This window comes from Limanda limanda, chromosome 5, assembly GCF_963576545.1.
Source record: "Limanda limanda chromosome 5, fLimLim1.1, whole genome shotgun sequence".
In the NCBI taxonomy this organism is placed as follows: Eukaryota; Metazoa; Chordata; class Actinopteri; order Pleuronectiformes; family Pleuronectidae; genus Limanda; species Limanda limanda.
Window position 1 is genome coordinate 19,188,533 of NC_083640.1, and position 20,168 is coordinate 19,208,700.

The 20,168-nt window shown below is 43.7% G+C and overlaps 1 protein-coding gene across 1 annotated transcript in view; it reads right to left on the reverse strand.

The window, feature by feature from the left end:
- The window catches only part of efna5b (ephrin-A5b), a 96,666-nt gene that overhangs the window by 17,491 nt on the left and 59,007 nt on the right, over positions 1 to 20,168 (reverse strand). Inside the window, exon 2 of the mRNA XM_061072256.1 lies at positions 231 to 523. Coding sequence (XP_060928239.1) covers positions 231 to 523 — 293 coding nt within the window. The remainder of the gene's footprint in view (positions 1 to 230; positions 524 to 20,168) is intronic.

Here is a 20,168-nt window from a genome sequence, read left to right on the forward strand (position 1 = left end):
TACCAGACAACATCATAGTTCTTTCAATAAGTATTAGAGTAAAAAAATTGAATTCACTGCAGTATCACTGCAGCTCTCTGATATGTCACTATGTATAAAGAGAGGTGATGAATAAAAGGTAAAGCCAGAACAAATATGAGGAAAAACCTCAAACTTTATCTGTTTTTTCCTTTCATTTGTCACCTTTCTGTTCATACGCTCTTTGCAATGCAATCAAGACAAGCACTCACAGATGTAGTAGTATTCTCTGCCCGGTCTGAACTCGAAGCCCAGGGAGAAGGGAGTGAAGAGCTGGAACTTCTCCGAAAACTTCAGCGGCCCGTTCGGGGAGTGCGGCCTGTTGCACTCCCAGCGCTTGAAGCCCTTGGCGGTGTGATCACATGTGCTGTAGCCGTCATAGTTGACCATGTAGAGGACGTAGCGCTCCGTCCGCTCCTCCGGCACCGTGTCTTCGTAGTGAGGACAGTAGACATCCAGGTAGTCGTTTATGCAGACGTCAATGTGGTAGTCCCCACGATGGAACCTGAAGAGAAGAGACACAGGAAGAGGTTAACCTTTTTGCTATTTATATGAAGTACAGACCTCGGGAATTCTGAATGATTTTCAAGCACTTCAGAAGTTACTTGGGCGAATCCAATAATCATAATAATTCTGTGTGTTTATGCACCAGCGTTGCCTCAGCCGTTGTGGTTTGAATCCAGGACGTATACATAGAGAATGGAGGTTAGATCTATCAGTATTCTTTCAGGGCTCTGTGGAAATTTACAAGCACCAGCGCTCTTGTCCTCTGGCTTCAATAAATATGGGAGGGTTGGTTTATCCATAAATCTATCAGTGCTACAGATATTTACTCACACGTACACAAATCTGCCTTCCGAGTGACGGCAAACTGACGTATTCCACTTGGAGAAATATGCTTTCAAGAAAACAGCTTTTTCTGTTTGTTTTTTCTTTTCTCTTTCATAAAATAAGAGATTTAACTTGGTCAAAAACACCTTAGACAACCTCGGGCTGGGTGTGAAGTCGACATAATCTGAGGGATACAGGATGGTCTGGACAGTAAATGTCATGGCAGGAAAAATACGCGGCCTGGCTGAGCAGTGAAGCATCTTTACAGCTGCAATGATCTAGAACAGGCCACACAGGGTCAGAGGGCTTCGAGATATAAAGGCATATTCATCAAAGGGCACGCACTGTCACAGCCTTAAATCACATACACACACACACACACACACACACAGTTTCATGTCTGTTGCCCAAAATATAGCCCTTCTACCTGTGGAATTTGTCACAGATACTAAATTTAGAAGAGCAATTCCTGTGTTGTTAGTTTTGGGTCTTGATTTGAACGACCCTGACTCTTGGGTCACAGGAGACTTGGAAACATTGGACACCTGTATCTAACAATTTGGAACACACACACACTTGAAGACCTTTTGGAGTGACGTCGCAAACCACAAAGTTGCACAAGTAAACACACACACACACACACGCAGCTGGTGCCACCGACTCATTTTACCTGGGGGGCAGGTGGTGTGAGTTGACACCTCTTTAATGTTGTCAGAGCACAACCTAACAAGACTTCTGACAAAACTTTTAATTGAAAAGCACCACTGCTGCCTCTAAGTAAGGGCACCTGGAGCCACAGGAAGCACAAGGGGGCCGGGCGCCTGACAGGCTGAAGTCCTTTTATCCTGCAGACCTGGAGGATGGTGACCTCTTTCACCTTTACTGTTGCCCTCATGTACAAAAATCCATTAACGTCCTTAAGATTTTTTTTAAGATATAAAATTCATGGCTCTTTTGAAGGGTGAATAGAGGTTATGCAGAACATGTTTTTAATTTGTTCTTTTATTCAGTTTTAAAATACTTGCTGAGAGAAGAATTTGATTTTTTTTCGCTGATTGGCACCAAATGTCTCAGGCTTCTTCAGATGCTGATAAAATTACAGTGCTGCACAATGCCGTAAGAACGTCTCTTTCTCGTCCCTGTCACTCATTCCACCCACTTATTCCAAACTGCACTGCTGTTCTCGTTTTTCTTCTCCTTCTTTTCTTTTCTTAATGTGATGTTCCGAGTTCATTCTCTAAAGGATGGATTTTAAGATCAAATAGTAGTTTATGCACTGAAAACTCTCGTCCTGCTTGGCTGCGTCGGCTTCAATCTCAGAAAAACTGAACAGAATTACAAACCCAATGAGAACCAGACCACTTGTTCTGAAGATCAAATAACAATTTTGGTGCCTGCCCCTTGTCACTTAATTCATGTTGGTTTAATAAAATGATTAATGTAACAGCCAAGCGACAAATCCAAACAACAGTCATTTCTCATTACTGTGATCATATGTGTCCTCTGGCTCTGCTCTGTATGTATGTGTATGTGAGCATGAGCTAGCATGAAATGTTGTTTATCCGGGTTTACCCATGTAGGGTAAATACCAATGCGAGGGTGTTTACAACCAAGCCATGGAGGAGCTCATCTGTAACATCTCATTTAAAACATGTCTGTGGAGGTCCAGGAAGAGAGGAACTTAATGATCACATCCTCCCATCCGCTTACCACAGCATCTGTGTGTATGGGTGTGTATATACGTATGTGCATGTCTTCATGCGTGTGTGTGTTTGTGTGTGTGTGTGTGTGTGATGTTTCAGCTGGCCTTCTCTCTCTGCCTCTGCAGCCAGAATAGTGGCTTGTGGCCCTGACTGCAAATTAAGCTGAGGATGTTTGGGTGAGTGAGCACATAAAAAGGGACAGGACGGGCATTTGTAGCACATAACACCCACACACACACATATATACAGTAAACACGTGCAAACCATATATTTAATACATACACACCTACACGGACATACGCTATAGGTTTGTGTTATCAGTTTCACAGAGCTGCCTGGCACATTGGCAAAGGAACAAAAGTGAGACAGCCAGAAGCTGCTAATGGCACTGAGTGAGAAAGAGAGCGAGGGTGACAAACAGGGAGGGAGGGAGAGAGAGAGAGAAACCGAGAGAGAAAGAGAGGACCTGGTTCCAAAAGAGAGTGAAGGAATAAAAAAAGAGGCAGCAAGACTGAATACTGCTGATAGTACTGCCAGGCTCCCGCAGCGAATCCAAGTCCTTGCAGGAGTTATTCAACCATGCGTTTATCACTACACAAGATTCTAGTACAGCTGCATGTGCATGGCATGACAGTGTGTGCACCCCCGAGCTGTAAACTCTTCACTGCAGGATGTCGTCAAGATTTATCGCAAAAAAAAATCATATTGTATTTTTTAGAACGCCGTGTTTATAGTCCTTATAAAACCCTCTTATCAGGGGACTAATTTGGGAGTTTTAGATGTGGCCAGTGTCTTGTTTTATAGTGATGGCAGACTTAATCGGCTGCTGCTGTTCCATTAACAGTCCCCCACTTTCCAGCAGGAATAGGAAAAGCGTTCTCCTCCAATGTGTTGTTCAACATGCATCGGCCTCCCTGTGTGGAATACACAAGCACCAAAGGGGTTTTACCGGCAGAATGTAAATCAAGGGCAGTGCTGTGTGAGAATCCCACAGAGTGAAATATAAGCAGGAACAGTAACCCTGGTTGAATAGAAGAAGGTAATTGCACAGATACTGTACAACTAACTGATCCATGTGGGTACAAAAGAAAATGTAAATTAAAGATCCATTAGAAAAATGGTCTGTTTTGTGCGCATGTGTCTGTCAGCGATGCACTGCACTGTGTGGAGTGGGGCACTGGCATAATTGCATTTTCTTAATTAATAAATTCAGCGATTTTAATTAGCAGTTACATGTTGATGTATTAAATCTACATAAAGATAATCCATTGAAACTCATATATAACCAGCATAATTATAAATAATGAAATGTACCAGTGAAAAGTAGATTCCTAATTGTGTCATCGATAGGTCAAAGATATATCAAACTCATTAATATTAATATGATGAGCTGCTTTTGTGTATTTGTGTATAAAGGAAGTGAGCAACAATGTGCAACGTGCAACAAGTCAACCAGAGTTTCAGTGACGCACTCCGTAATCACGCAGTTATAGCTTACGTGTTAATTTCTATTAATGTCGCAGTAATGAAAGCTAGAAGCTGGTACACATCACCTCGGATTTTGTCCAGATGGAGTTGGCACCGTGTACCCCCCCGCTCTGCTGCCAATGACGCACACATGCATATACTCCACCCAGACACCACAGTCGCTTCCCTGCTTTTGACAAGATGTTGCTAGTGATATTGTGAGCTTCAATCTTTCTTCATTTTTCTGAGCAGAGTGCAGCAACGAGGCCTTGTCCCCGTAAAATAGGTAATTAAGGAGCCAAGTTGGATGGCAGGCTAATTGTCAAATGGTGATAATTACACGTCTTTGTTATGCCACAGCTGTCCCAGTGAGCTGCGGGTCACAGCACAAAGCCAGGGGAAAATCAGCTGGACACAGAGAGAGAGTGTGTGTGTGTGTGTGTGTGTGTGTGTGTGTGTGTGTGTGTGTGTGTGTGTGTGTGTGTGTGTGTGTGTGTGTGTGTGTGTGTGTGTGTGTGTGTGTGTGTGTGTGTGTGTGTGTGAGAGAGAGAAAGATGGGAAGATAATCTTTATTACCAACTGATTACATTTTCATACCACCTCCTCGGGCCCTGAAGGAGTGAAACTGAAGGGCCAAGTACTGTCAGCACTAACACACACTCACACACACACACACACACACACACACACACACACACACACACACACACACACACACACACACACACACACACACACACACACACACACACACAGATGCCCAGGGAAACACAAACATAGAGTCACAAACACAGAGAGTGAGTTTGGTAGAGCTTGGATCTTGAAGTGAATGCTGGGTAAGGTGGCACACCACTGCAGTCACTGATTGGCTCATTTCCATTTCAATTACACAGCCCAGTGACATTGCTGTGCATACGCTCGAGCACACACACACCCACACACACAAGTACATGTATACATACAGGCCCTGCACGTACACACACACACACAAACACACTGTACCCAATGAACTCCCAGCAGCCCCTTCTCCAAGCTTTGCACCGGTGGCTGCAGACAGAAAGCAAGAAAAAAAAGGTGGGGGTGGGGGTGGAGATAGCTAACCTGAGTAAAAGAGAATGACAGAGAAAAGGAGGATATCAAGAGCTCAGTGGCAGAAAGGAGCAGAGAGCAATCCCTGTCATCAAACCAGTCGAATAAGTGAGCAACTTTTCAGCACTGCTCTAGATACGACTGCTCAGAGGTATATGACCCAGAAGGCGGAAGAAGGGAGTGACTACTAACACGAGATGTCAGGGGAGTAAACCGATCCTCTAAGAAATCTGTGTTTAGGGTGGGCACAGATGCTCTAGAAAATGTTCACTCTTCAATGCTTTTCTTCTTTTTTTTCCCCTCCATGACATAAAGGGCAACACGGCATAAAATAACAGCAATGCCGAGCGAGCCAAGCAGCAGGTCTCAGGGGTAAACCTGAGGGCATCTCTGGATGAAGCAGCACTCACTGGTGTCACTCTAAAGCTGGGATGACATTTTGCCTCGAAGGAGCGTCAGTTCATGAATACACCGTCACACTGTAAAGATGCTCAACTTCTTATGGAAAAACAAGAAACGCCGGAAACAAATCGTGCTTTCATGTTCGTTAGCTGCAGAGACTTTGACGAGGACGGTCTGTAAGTGCTTACACTCGGCTGACAGCTGTGTTTGCATTACAGAGCCGGAGCCTCATCTACCTCAGTGGAAAAGATCATCTGGGTTTGCCTCTCCCTTTCTTCCACCCCCCGTTCTCTTTTCTTGCTTTTTTAGTACTTCCTTCTTCCAACCACTTCTCTTTCTCGATTTAGTTTTTTTCTGTTTCTCCCTCGGCCCTGTCGTGACCCCAAATCAGATCTATTTACATTATTTCACCTCTCCCTGTTGAAATTCATACATCTGATATATTTCCAATTCAATGTCCTCAGGCGGTGGAAGCGCAGCCTGATAAATCAAATCGCAGAAACCTAGGAACTAGAAACGCACTTGGACCTTAAACTGCAAATCTGTGATTGTTTGGTTCCCAACTTTTCTTGTGTGTGTATCCTGTTGAGCGTGAGTGTGCTTACGTGGAAGTGGAGTGTGTATCCTGTATGTGTGCATGTTCCTAACTGAAAGATCATTTGTTGATTTTGGTCCGGAGGGAAAATATGTTTACCCAAAAGGGGATGAACTCTGCCTGAACCCTGAGGAGACATGCAAAGGCCTTTTCAGGACCTTTCAACACATACTCAACAAATGTAAATCACACACACCTCCTGATATAGTTTGTGCAGTTGTCTAATTACAGATAATTGCTCTGGCTGAGGATGAAAGACTGAAGAGCACAAAGAACGACTTGAAAGATAGAGAGGGACAGAGGGAAAGACGAGAGGATGCTGCATTTGATCGTTCTTGTTTTTTTTTTATTTACAGTGGTCGGAAAACGACTTGTTTTATCCAGAGAGGTATTCACTTTGTTGTAATTGAAAGTGCAGAAGGTGGGGGGGGGTTAGGAACAGATAGCTGGATCCTATATTTAGACTTCATAATCATCTCTACTGTAAATATCTCACCAGCCCAGGAATTACACATTACCATTTTCTTTGGAGAAATGGAGAGAAACATTTTTTTTCGGTTTTTCTGAGGGACTGGCAAGAAAAGACAACACAATCTTCTGGGATATTCATGTTACAATTGATAACACACAACTGAGTTGTTCTGAACTTGACAGTAACTGGGCTCGATTTAATGCTGAATGTCAAAGTCTCATGGTTTCAAGAAACACAGCTTCAGGCAGGTTTTAAACAAGCCGGGGGTTAAAGGCCAAATTCTCCAAACCATCAGAAATGTTGTTAATAATCCCTCATTGCACAGTAAAACTATGTGTGGGCACAATACAGTAGGTTATTGTTGGATCAGACGTTGGTGTGTATGAATACTTCTTTGCCAAAAAGTTTGACCATTATCTGACTGCTTGTGTTTCCTGCTGCTTTTGAACTGGTTGAAGCAAAGTTGCCATGGTTATATCTCAGAAATGTCCAGTCACTCTGGCAAAGCAACTAAAAATCAAATAATGAATCTTTCAAATCCAAGATCTCATTCCACCTTCTTGCTCAACACCAATTTAGTAGCAGCACCTTCTCAGGAGGCTTTCACAGCTAACCTTGTTCGGTCTGGAACGCCAGACTTTTCAGTTTAGTCCGAACTCAAATAACTGGTGTGAAACATGCCTCCGACCACAGTCCTGACAACTGGGCCAAATTTTAGTCCGGGAAAAATAGGTGGTCTCCGTCCAGATAAAACAAACCATGGTTTGGGTTTGAGGCAACATGTTTTTGGATCATTTGAACGTTTGGATCAATTGCAGGAAGTTGCAACAGCATTAAACAGTAGAGGAAGAAAAAAAAGAGGAAGAAGCCTGCATGATTGCCTCGCTTCACACAATATAATATTTCAAAACCACACAGACATTTATTTTGCTGTTAGCAACACATAAATCCATCACAGTGGCAACGAAGGTAGATTATTTTTATTCTATGCAGTATTTATAGAAAAGTTAGCGAAGCCGATAGATGATTGACAACATGCTGACTTCGAACCGCACGCCCGCCTACGAGCCAATCAATGTCAAGTATAGGTAGACACAGCCTACACTGGAGATGATGAAAAAGATGCAAACACCAACATACTGCTAACGATGTGCTGAGGTAAGTGGCTATAAGGACGAGTAAAGAGCGGTGAAGTCAGCGGAAGAACATGCGAGAGTGTCACCGGTTGATATACGAGTTCCACATTCTTCTCTGGCTAACTGGCTGATAGGCTTACAGCACCGGGAGGGGTCCGGGGAGAAGACATGGAGAGATCAGACCTATAGGGTATCACACATTACTGCTGCTGCCTCTGGGACAGGGTGGAGGGCTGGGATGTGTGTATGTGTGAACGCAGGCTTATTTTAATATGTTTATGTGAGGTAGCCTATATGCCGTAACGGACACACACACACACACACACACACACACACACATACATAGCTGCTGGTCACGGTGGTTTTTACTGGGTCCATCTGCTGTAGCTTTATGGACGCTGTACTCCAGGCTCAGAGCAGGTGGTCAGCCCAGTATAATATACAGACTGTCATCAGTGAGGGACACAGAGAGGTAGCCATGCATTCCTTCATTTCTCTCTCTCTCTCTCTCTCTCTCTCTCTCTCTCTCTCTCTCTCGCTCTCTCTCTCTCTCGCTCTCACATCTAGATTCACTCATCCTCCCGTCTCAAACCTTTCTCCTTCACTTCTCCTCTCCTGTTTCTGTCCCTCTTTCACATCTCTCCATTTATTCCTTGCCTCGGCCCCCTCCCCTCCCCTCCCTCTTCACCACCGCCACCCTCGACTTGTGATCTTACGATATTCATTTCTGCCATTTATGTCCGTCAGCGCTCATTTTGCCCCAGGGGGAGACAATGAATTAAGAGCAGTGACAGACAAGTTCTTGTTCTGCTCCGGGTGTTGAGTGAAGCTGCGAGATGTACGGCTCCGCTGAGTGCTTGATGCCGTCTGCATCAGCCTGCTGCAGATCAAATCCAAATCAGAGGGGGGGGGGGGGGGAAATAGAAGGGGACACACAGATACTTCCTGTGAGCTCATCTACTCATTACTCTGCCAAACAACCATTTTTATGGGTGTATAACACTGATGTGTGTAGGCTATATATGTGAGTGAATGGCTGAGTGTATGTATGTGGGTCTGTGTTTATCTCTCCGCGTGTAAAAGGGTTTCTTTATGTCTCCGCTCGTCACCAAGGGATTCGGGGGAAAAATGACACATCCCCCAACATCCTGTCAGACCCGGGGGCCATTCCCCTGAATCATTGCTGCCCCCGGACCTACTTCAATCCCTTTGTAAATACTGTACTGCTCTAACATGTTTACTAGGACCATAGTGGGCATATGTGCACGGATACATGTGAGTTCATGCACAGTCACGCATGCGCTGTTAGTGTCAATTAATAGCGATATATCATCGGGTGTTGAAACGTGTTTGCCATTAATCATAAGTCATTGTTTTATAGTGACGTGGTATTTGGCAGCTGAGACAGAACAGCGGCAATGAAACGGCTCTGAGCCATGTAACATGTCCTCCTAATGTGAGCCGGAGAGAGAAGCACATCCCATACTGTCAGTGAGAGAGTTGACACCTTGGTCTGTTGTTCAGTCCGTTACTTGCACTCGACTCGGAGCAGTCGGCGAGCGGTGAAAAGCTGCCAGAAGGTTAAATAAACATAAACGACCCCAGTGGCCGACGAAAAGTCACCATGTATCTGCAGCAATTAATGCTTACATAAGTATAAGTGACATAACACTGGGATGGGTGAGGTAGCATACATGTGTAAATACAGAGAGAAGAAACCATTCCCGGGTGCTTGTGTGCAAACAGGAGGCGACATTGAATAATATCCCTGGTGTAAAAGGGTCTCTGCAAAGTAAATGAAGCAGCTACTGGACTGGAACAAATCTCACATGCCACAATTATGGAGTCATGTGTGATGTTTTCAGAAAAAAATTTTTAGCAAAAAAGACCTGACGTCATTAACTATGACAGCTTTTTTTATCTGTATCATTTGTCGGGTGACGTGCGGCATCTTCTGGAGGATGTAATATATTCAATAACCTTAAAAGGATGTATCGAAAGGACCAGGAGTGTTTCACTAGAGGTCCTGAAATACAAACAGTTATCACTGACCGGTGCATTAGACCAGTTGAAAGATATATGATGAAGGCAGGTGGCTAATAGCTAGTTAAGGATATGGTGCCATTAAAAGCTGTGGATAACATAGGATTTAAGACACTGGTGCACACTTCAGATGCACTGTATGTTCCAATAGTGTATTTAATGCTATATTGAATTTTGAATGCTGCAAATACATATGAAGGATTATGGACTGTTGGTTATCGTTTGATATATGTTCTGTTTTTTTTATGGCGGGGGGTTGTTGTTGTTTTTTGGGGGGTGTTACCTACCACTAGACTCAGAGAAACAGACAGAGAAACAGAGAGCGAATGTGTTCATCATTTCTCCTTTATGTTTTCTCTTTGCTCCATCCACCACTTGTCTGTGGCCCATTACAGGAGAACGTCAGCCCACTAGGCTTCTGTTGTTCCCATGTAAGCCTCACTCACTCCCTGTCTCACTGCTTCTGCTGGACGAACAAGCAGCAGATGGATGGAGGAGTTATTTGACTAGCGAAACTGGCAAAAATGGCAAAGATGGACAAAAACAAATAAGAATAAAGGAAGCGCACCATGTGGGAGACACAGGGGAGATGTAGAGTGGGAGTAGGGGGAAGAAGAAAAGGCATTTATGAACGTTTTAGAGATGCAAAAAATTGAGGAAATATAACGTGGAAGGGTTACTAAACATGTGGGTAGAAGAATACAGAAGCAAGGATGAAAAGAGAGAAAGAAAACAGAGTAAACAAACATGTGTCCTGTTTGCTTCATCTTTGTGTTTTCACCTAAGGTATCGATCAACAAGACGCACGTGCACTTACTGATCCATACTGACACCCTAATATACTGTGTATATACACACTCACAAACACACACTGACATTTAAGCTAGGTTGCCATGGAGCTGTGTCAGGGTGTTATAATGTCAACACTTTCATAAAACCCTTGCCCCTTTCACAGTTCACAAAGCACTGACTGTGTGTGTGTGTGTGTGTGTGTGTGTGTGTGTGTGTGTGTGTGTGTGTGTGTGTGTGTGTGTGTGTGTGTGTGTGTGTGTGTGTGTGTGTGTGTGTGTGCGTGCTCTCTGTGAATGGAGGCTGGGTTAGTATACAGTATGTAAAACTTAACGAAGAAGCCATTTGAAGCCAGATGGTAACAGTCAGGAAGTGTCTGTGGGCTGCTGTTGCTTTACTGACAGATTGTAGCTGTAGTTGTGCCCTTATCCAAATGACTGTTGTCATGTGAAAGCCGTCTTGCCTCGAGGGATCCCCTCACTGAGGGAGAGGAGTCTACAGCTGAGATAGAATAAGATAAAGTCCCCTCAGATATCATGAAAAAAGTATTATCGTCAAAATACCAAAGAAGAGCTGTTTTATTCTGTTTTTGCTCAAATATGCAGACAAACTTTACCCAGAATCACCTGAAACTAAATCTATTAATAATTGTTGTTTTCAGAAATTGTTCATATGATTCATATGTAGTAAGATGAACGTCACACACTTCCTGTACACTTTCATATACATCTTATCAAGGGCCATTAGATTTGTTTATAACATCCTTCACTTGCCATTCTAAATTATTGAACACTCAATTTATAAAACACTATCACCTCTAATGCACTGGCTGGAACTGCTTCTCTGTGGTGAGGCGGATGTCCAACGGTAGTGATGATGGTGATGCTACTCACAAGTGGCTTTAGCCAAAACAACAAATCCTCACCTAGCATGGTTTGCAAAGAGAGTAATTTCCCCTCATATTAAACTCACTAGTAATCTTATAAAGAATAATGTTACATTGTCTGATGCTAGCAGCAGCCACAAGGTGCTGCTTCACGAATTCTCCATCTGATTTAGGCTTCAGTTCCCTCACTCTGTTTGCTTACCACAAAACGTGCCTGTATAACATTGTCTCACTTTCAGAATATGGTCTCGTGAAAACTGATTGTTTCAAACTCCACCAAAGGCTGTTGACTTTGTTCAAGCACATTTGTTCTTGTAACTCATCCAGTTCCTATGCATGTTTCCAGCTGTATTAAAACATAAGATTTGTTTTGTTTAATCGCTGCGACTGCGTCCCCACAGGCGAACTACACTGTCTTTTCTTTCATCAAAAAATAATAATTTCCATTGCTCTACAAAAGCATGACAATCCGCATTCTACTACTCATCTTCTTAATAGGTACCATGATGCTTGTCCGCCAGGAAACACATGTTCTCTTCCCCCTGACAGTCATACAGCCTGAGGGACATTAATCTATGATTTTTTTGCTATTTCCTTTATTCGAAAAGAAAGAATTAACTCCTGTGATGAAGATGTTTTAGTTCCCTTTGAGTTATTTATTAATTGTCTCAGGGGCCTTATTAAATAGTCAAATGGACAGTAAGCGTCCCCCGAGGCCACAGGTTCCCCTGCACCCCTATTTTACATAAACTAATGCAGTGCAGCAAAGTATGAAGACTATCAGACTAACAGATTTCACCAATAAGATATTTTGCCTTTTTTTCACAAAGTCTGCAAGTTTCATTGCTGTACAAACTTCATGCTACTTTAAAAAGAAGATTTAATTGAAGAATATTAATTTCTTTAAGGCTGAGTATTTAAACATGTACTTACCTCTGCATTTTTCTATTTTATGAAATATATCGAACTACTGCATATGAATTTGCAGAGTTGTTTATGAGAGTGAGCAAGGGCTGCTGGGAATCGCTCAGACGTGAACAGTCTTGTTAAATAAGAGGTCTCTGTATTGGTTAATACTGTCCTCCTCCCTTAGCTTAACGCTCATATTTTCAGGGTCATTCCTAGATTTCAGTCTTGATTACTCCGGGAAAGCTTCATATTACCTAGGCGTCACCGGTCTGGTTTAGATAAAATCGTGTTTGGAAATGTTTTGTTTGGCATCAGGCACCCTCCCCGCTGAGTTAAGACTATATGACAAAGCTTGTTGGGATTGCTATCACAAATGTTTGCTCTAGGCTCCTTTTCTCACTCTTGCCACTGTAATCTACATCTTCCCACTGCCTGTTCTCCCATGCCTCTTGTGTTCAAGTATTTCATTTAATGGATTTAGCTTGTTCGCATAATGATGTGAACCATGTGTCATGTGCCAGCCCATGATTTAAACTCTACCTAATTTAACAAAAGTATAATTCACCACACAACAAACAGAGACAGGTTTGAACTCTACCAGGGACTGTGGTTTGATTTGTTTTTCTCCATAATTAATATAGGTGCATTTTTCAAATTCCTTCAACTGTACTGAAGGATCCTCTGAATAAATTATTGTGCCCACAGAATGTGTTGTCACATCTTGTATTCATGTGTTGCCCCCATTGTTACCTGCATCAGTCTAGACAGTGAACACCTTCCTTAGTCACAAGGCAGTCTACACAATGCAGCATTAGGAGACAGTGTTGACACAGCCATCAGATAACAGGGGGAAAAACAGCAATATAACCTGATAACTATCAGCCTGGAAACGATCCACATCGTTTTAAATTTGAAACCAGGGGTTTTTGCTTTTTTTGAAAGGGGTAATACTTTCATCTCAACAGAGAAAACCCATCACAGTGATCAGAATCAGATTAGAGGGGCTGCACGGCCCCTTTTTTCTCACCAGTCAGATAATAACTTTCAAGTTCAATCATAACTTTTAAGAACAATCGAAACTGCCAGCGTTCTCAGCGTTACGGCTTCGTTATTAAACTGGAGATCTGCCAGACAGGAGATGTGGTTGATGTGGCAGCAGAGGGAAAAAAGGAGGTAATTTCGTAAATTTTGTAAAAATGGCAGAATGTTTTAAGAGCAGGTGAATACGAGGAGATGATGGAGCTCTTTCATAACCAAAATGCACTGCTGTTTCTAGATATCACAAATATTATTTAATCATATGTAACCTGCAAATCAAGCATGTATGCAAACATGCACACATACCTTCATATGCAAGAGCATGCGTGAATAGTTTCTATAACTACTTGCATTATATGTGAATACACTTTTATTACATTTCAGATAAAAGGTGAAGAATACCAGTTAAATCTGCAAGGACCCCCAGTCGTGTATTCAACTGTCTTGTTTGGTTTGGAAAACAATTCAAACCCCACAAATATTCTATTTCAAATGATAGCAAACAGATGTGGCCGCACATCTTAATATTTTAGGGACAAGAATGTTTGAAATGCTTGCTATAAAAACATTGTTACACATATGTGTGTTTACACAAACGGTATTTCAGTGTCCGTTACTGCACATGTGTTCGACAGAGGAAGACGTATAGAGGCAGGGAGACGTGGCGAGGCGGTCAAGAGCACGGAGCAGTAGCTCTACCTCCGGGGGGATAAACAGTGGGGGGCTGACACATGGGCCTCTCTCCTAATTCCTCATGCCTGTTTAAAAGCTATATGCTCCTTTAGCTCACTACACTGTATACGCATATGTGAGCGCATGCATGTGCAGGGTCTAAGTCCGTAATACAGACGTGGGTGTGTGTGTGTGTGTGTTTGGTATGAACAAAGCGTTTTCCAGGACCTTCAGGGTCAGCCTCCCATGGAGAAGCTGTCAAGGTCCCAGGCAGGGGGTTAAGTGGAGTGTCGGGTGCTTGGGCCGTGTGTCTTCTTGTGGGCAAAGCCTGTGTAATATAGGGCACCAAAGGTCAGTATGTAATATAGACATGAGCACGCACACACTCACACACAGACCCACACACACACAAATAAATCTGAATGCATACATACATGCATGTGCACACATAAATCCCTCAAAAGTTAAAGTGTGGAGTTCAGGGGCATTTTGCACTTATCCTTGTGTTGCCTATGTTATATATGGCTTACCTCACTGAGGCCTTGGTCTGTCCTCTTTTTTTTGTATTTATTGCACACAGACCTTGTTCAGTGTTAATGTACACACAACCCGCATGTTTGGTGTACTTGTGGGACAACTCTATTCAACAGAAAAGGAGCTTTAACGTTTTAAAACAAATAAATTCATGCATTGCAGCAATCCGAAAAAGAAGTGTGGGGTGACCTCCAAGTGAGAATATTATCTGTTGACAAAGTTTCTGTTCGCTGCGGTGACACCTGCTTGTGAAAACTTTGCACGGCCGGTGGAACTTTCCTTTTCCGTTCTCCTGTGAGCAGACTTGGTGTGGTTCCCCTTTGAACGAGCAGCAAACAGGATCAAAACGCACAAAGTGGGAGCAGTCAGTCCCGTCCTTGTCTTTGATCCTGAGTCGGCCCCGTTTAAAAAGCCTGAGTTTGACAGAGCAGGAACTCTGCCAGTTTAGCGGAGCTCTGTGTCACGTCAAACAAGCTAAAAGATGCTCAGTGTGCCTTTGTTCTGCCGTCCAGGAGAGCGGGGCCGCAGGCGATTAGTGTTACAAACGCACTGCCTGCGTGTGTGTGGGTGTGTACGTGTGTGTGTGTGTGTGTTGGGGGAGGTGACCTTACTGTAAAACTGCTTTCAGACATGCACTGAACTCTGGATATTCTATTGAAATTATCCAGAGGGGCTGTATGTGAGAACAAATCAGTTGCTCATTCTCTGGAGTTTTTCCTGCCAGTTCCCCCGGAACATTGATGACTGACGGACGCAAAATGTTTAAATCTCCTATTTGTTTCGTATTTGTCATATTTGAATGAGATTCACGACAGAGACTAACAGTCCTTATCCAATCCATTAACTAGGAGTAGAAACAAATACATTAAGCAAATGAATAATGCTCAACAGCCACATGTTGCCTTTGTGCTCAAACCTCATCTTTCCACGGGTTTCAAATATATGCACACACCCACACACAAATCCCTTCCCAAATCATTTCTCCGATAATGGAAATCCTGATTGTTTCTCGCTGAACCAAAACTAGTTCTGCGTTCGAACTTAATTGGCCTAGTTGTGTTTATCCCCGTGGACGGAGACGGAAGGTTTCCTGGCACTGAAACAAGGTCTGTAGGTCACGTCTTGGTGGGCACAAGCTACATTCTGTTCACACTTCCAACCGTGAGTGCGTGAACTCTTGAACTCGCCTCGCAAAGCAGGAAATTGAAACAATAAGCTTCTGGAGGGAAGATGAAATTTCAACACAGAGGAAGGATTTGTTATACCAGCAAATGTTTTGGCCCCTTTGTGCTATTTATTTTTGCACTCTAGTCGGTTTGGGCAAGCAGAGAAAAATGCTCACCAAAATTCGCCGAACACACATGCACACCCACACACACACACACACACACACACACATACACACTCACACAAAGGGGGGTTTATGGAGGCAAGTGGTGACACACTGTGGACAGGTTTTAGGAGGTTTACCGACATGTGTGGTCTAAAGTTAGCGCAGTTGGAGAATGCCTTCCATCCTTGTGTCCATTTATCCCTGAATATACACTTCTCCCCAGCTGTCTCCTTCATCTCATCCCCTGACCTGAGCTGCCTGTCCGGGCCTCCTGCTCCGACACATACTGTACGTTCACCACATACCACAGTACAGCGAGGCCTCATAAAATTAAAATTACCATCAATCTGTGTTAGAAAAGAGCCTCCAATTGTTGCCTTGCAGCTAAAACTAATACCACATGTTGCTCTGGTACATATGGTGTGTTATTACAGTGTTTTTTAATGGGGCTGAGGGGATTTCACATTATTTGGTTGCAGAGTTAAGATAATGTAAACCGTCTGTTGATGTGCGGTTTCCAACTTTCTCACAAGTTTATTGCGGCGTCATTATGTTCATATTCACGTTTACGACACAATGATCGTTCTGTCCGGCGCGAACCCGCCCGCCCGTCCCCCGGTTCACTCCACCTGCTGCTCTCTCTCCACACTCCGATTCGAGTGTGTCGAAAGCCTAAACCGTCTGGTATTGATGTCCCCATCAGGGCACAGCAGGGGCCCCTTCATCATGGACACACACAGATGCCTGGGTGAGATGTCCCAGTTGAGGCATTAGTCAAGTGTGTCCGTGTATATGTGCGAGGAGATGGTCCGTACCAAGTCGAGGCGGCGGGGGCTTAGCGGGGTTGGCTGAAACCTCCCACAGGTGTTAGGGATCAATTCAAACACAAATCATTTCATACGTTGATCGGGGCTCACACCCTCACCTGCATGTTTTACAGTCCCTGACATTACACAGCTGTTAACAGATCCAGCGCTATCTCCTCCCCTGTTTTTCCACCGAGAACTCAAGCCTTTTCTCGAGCCGCGAGATAAAAAAAAACTTAAATTCCCATAAATACTGCTGACCTTTTGTTTTCATTGCAGGGAAAAGAAACATCAGGCAGATATTTGGGGAGTGAGCAGGAAAGAAAAGACAGATCAAGATAAGGAGAAGAAGAAAAAGACGGAAAAGATCCAAGAAAAACTCATTTTTTCCTTCTTGTGCAAAGAAAAGTTAATATTTCAGAGAAGATTTGGTGCGAGCTGAAGAAATATGATAATGATAGAGCGAATATTATACTGGAACAGACAAAAGGAATAAAAGGAGATTATGAAAGTGTTAGAATGGAAATCATATGTCGCTATCTAATTGACCATCTCTACAGTTCAGCACGTCAGTGTGCAGTGTGGGACGTTCACAGGGGTGGGTTTAATATCGGACTCTGACTTCATGCTCCTTGAAAGAGGCTCATGTGAAAGACTAACGGACAAAGAGAGAGAGAGAGGGGGGGAAGAGAGAAAGGAGCAAGAAAGTCTGTTAAACTACAGACAGAATTTGCACGTCTCATTTCAGCAAATCTGACGGATGACTATGAATCAAAGCAAAACAAGACACAATCAGTGTTTTACAAAATATTAACAAAAGTTAAACCCATTGGCTCATGTTGCCGATGGTCTTTGAGACACACACGTACACACACACACACACACACTCACACGTCACACATTTTCATAATTCATCACCCCCGACTCAATATTTTTCCCGATGAATGGCGAAATATTTGAAGTGCATCATGAATAAACAGCCGAGGAAATGATTGGCTGGAGAAGCTTATTTATCGTGAGGATGCTGCGGGGGGGGCAGGGAGGTGATGGGGGCATTGAAGGGAGGGAAACCTGGGATTTAGTGAAATGGGTTGTGGGTAATATCTCCACATGCTTCCACGGTCACAGTTGGATGGCCTTAAATTAAGCCAGCACACGGGAGGCCGCGGCAGCACTTTCAAACACGCAGGCACGTACACACATGTGCAGAAAAACAACACGCGTCTACTGTACAAACACACATTTTCAATCATACAGATTAGCCAGGGACTGAGTGAATCAACAGAAATTGTGTTTGTGTTCCTACATCCAATTGAGCTGCTCAGACTTTCATTTTCAGCACCTACGCTAAACAAATTACTCAGAAACAATCTGACAGCCGCTACCACCAATGAGCATCGTGAGGAAAAACACGCTGGAACTCATGCACTTAGGGGAACGCTGTAATGTAGCAGCGCTGTATAGCCACAGTACATTTCTGCAGCTGGGCGTGCTCTTGCATAAAACATCAGGCATCGAACATTTTAAGTGCTTCTATTGTAATCAGGCCAAAGCCATAACAGCTCCCATAAAGGCCTGGTGCGAGGGGCAGCAGGTCCATTTAGGCATTCCGAACAAAGAGCATCACTTGATCAATAGACAACCTCGTTAGGGGCCAATATGCTGTGGTGGGCAAAAATTCTGAGACGCAGGAGGCTGATGGGAGGTGGGTGATGGGAGGTGGGTGGGTGTGACAGGGGAGGTGTGGCTGGTAGATGGTCTCCGTGGTTTTCCTTTGTTTGAAGGGGGTTTGAGCAGAAGAGCAACAGGGCCACAAATGAATATACAGCCAAAATGCGTAAATAAGGTGTGGCTGTTTATCTTTGTGAGGACGATTTTGATCCTGACTCACTTCCTGACTCTTTTTTTAATGGCTTGTTTGAGGGTTAAGACTTGGTTTTAGGGTTAGGTTTAGTTCTGTTGTGTGGGTTAAGGTTAGGGTAGGGGGTTAGGGACTCCATCATGTCGATGAGTGTCCTCACTAAGATAGATGTACAAATGTGTGAGTGTGAGTGTGTGTGTGTGTGTGTGTGATCGAAAGCCACTAAAAGCTCTTTAGGGGCACCTTAGGGAGCTATCCTTCATGACTTATCAACTAGGTAGACAGGCAAAAGTGAGCGCACACATGGACCCGGACACACACACACACATAGAAGCACCACACACACTTACACACACAAAGTGGGTCCTTAATGAACCCTTGTCAGTTTGAAGGGAACAAAGGTTAGAGAGAAAGAACCGAGAGAAAGAGGAGTGGAGAGTGCAAACGAAAAATAAGAAAAGAGTGGAGGTAAGGGGAGAGGGTGGGAGAGAGGGGGGGGTGAGGGGAGGGGGTGAGGGGAGGCTGTTTGGCCTTGAGATCGATCGCTTATCACTGTCACCTAATCTGTCCATCTCTCTCTCTCTCTCCCTCTCTCTGTTTCTTTCTCTCCCTCCATCTCGCTGTGGTGCAGAAAGGTGTAGAGAAAATGAAGGGCAGAGGGAGATATAGGGAGACAGAATGATGGAGTGTGCACCTCTCATGAATAGAATTAGAGGGTGCCAGAGAGAAAGAGAGAGAGAGGAAGTCAGTGCGGAGATGGACTAAAAAACAAAGGCAAATACAGACCAACAGAAAGTGAGGTGGGATGACAGTAAGCAGCGAGTGACAGAGTAACGGAGAGAGAGAGAGGGAGAAGGGACGCTGTGCGGCGAACCAATAAATCTACAGTCAATCTTTTCAGATGCACAATTCAGACAAATCAACAGAAACAAGAAGACGCAGAGAAACCCAAATCCACCCTCCACCCTGTGAAGGCATTCGTGTATGTGCATTCTGAGTGGGAACCTGAAGAGCAGCAGCAGCATCTCCTCATTTACACCCAACAGCATTTATACTACTGCCAGAAATCTACAGTAACAAACGCACAAAAACTTACAGGAAAGAACACATCGAGTAAAGACATGTTTACAGCCTGTTCGTACTCTACAGACATGAGCTCTGGGGTTTTCACATACAGAAAACACAGCAGGAGATTGTTCAGGTCAGACTCGACTCTCGTCTGCAAACAAATCATCGTCTGCGTGTTCCACGTTGTGTAGCAACTCTTTTTTCGTTCGGATATATTTGTATTCTTCCAGTTTTGCAGCTATAACTTGTTAGAAACTTCATGAACTTGCCCACATGTTCTGGACATTGTACTATCGGGGGCTGGCAGGAAGATTCAGGGAAGATATTGACTCGTACATTTGCGTTCTCACATGCATCCCCACAGGAACATTTCAGAAGAAAAAACCCAGAGTTCAGTGCATGTTAGAAAGCAGCAGAGTGAGCTTAACAATCAAACTAAACTAAAATATTGATCTTAAACTATACATGATGTTCTGTTCCTGCCATAACTCAACATGTAACACCATCTGAAGCAGA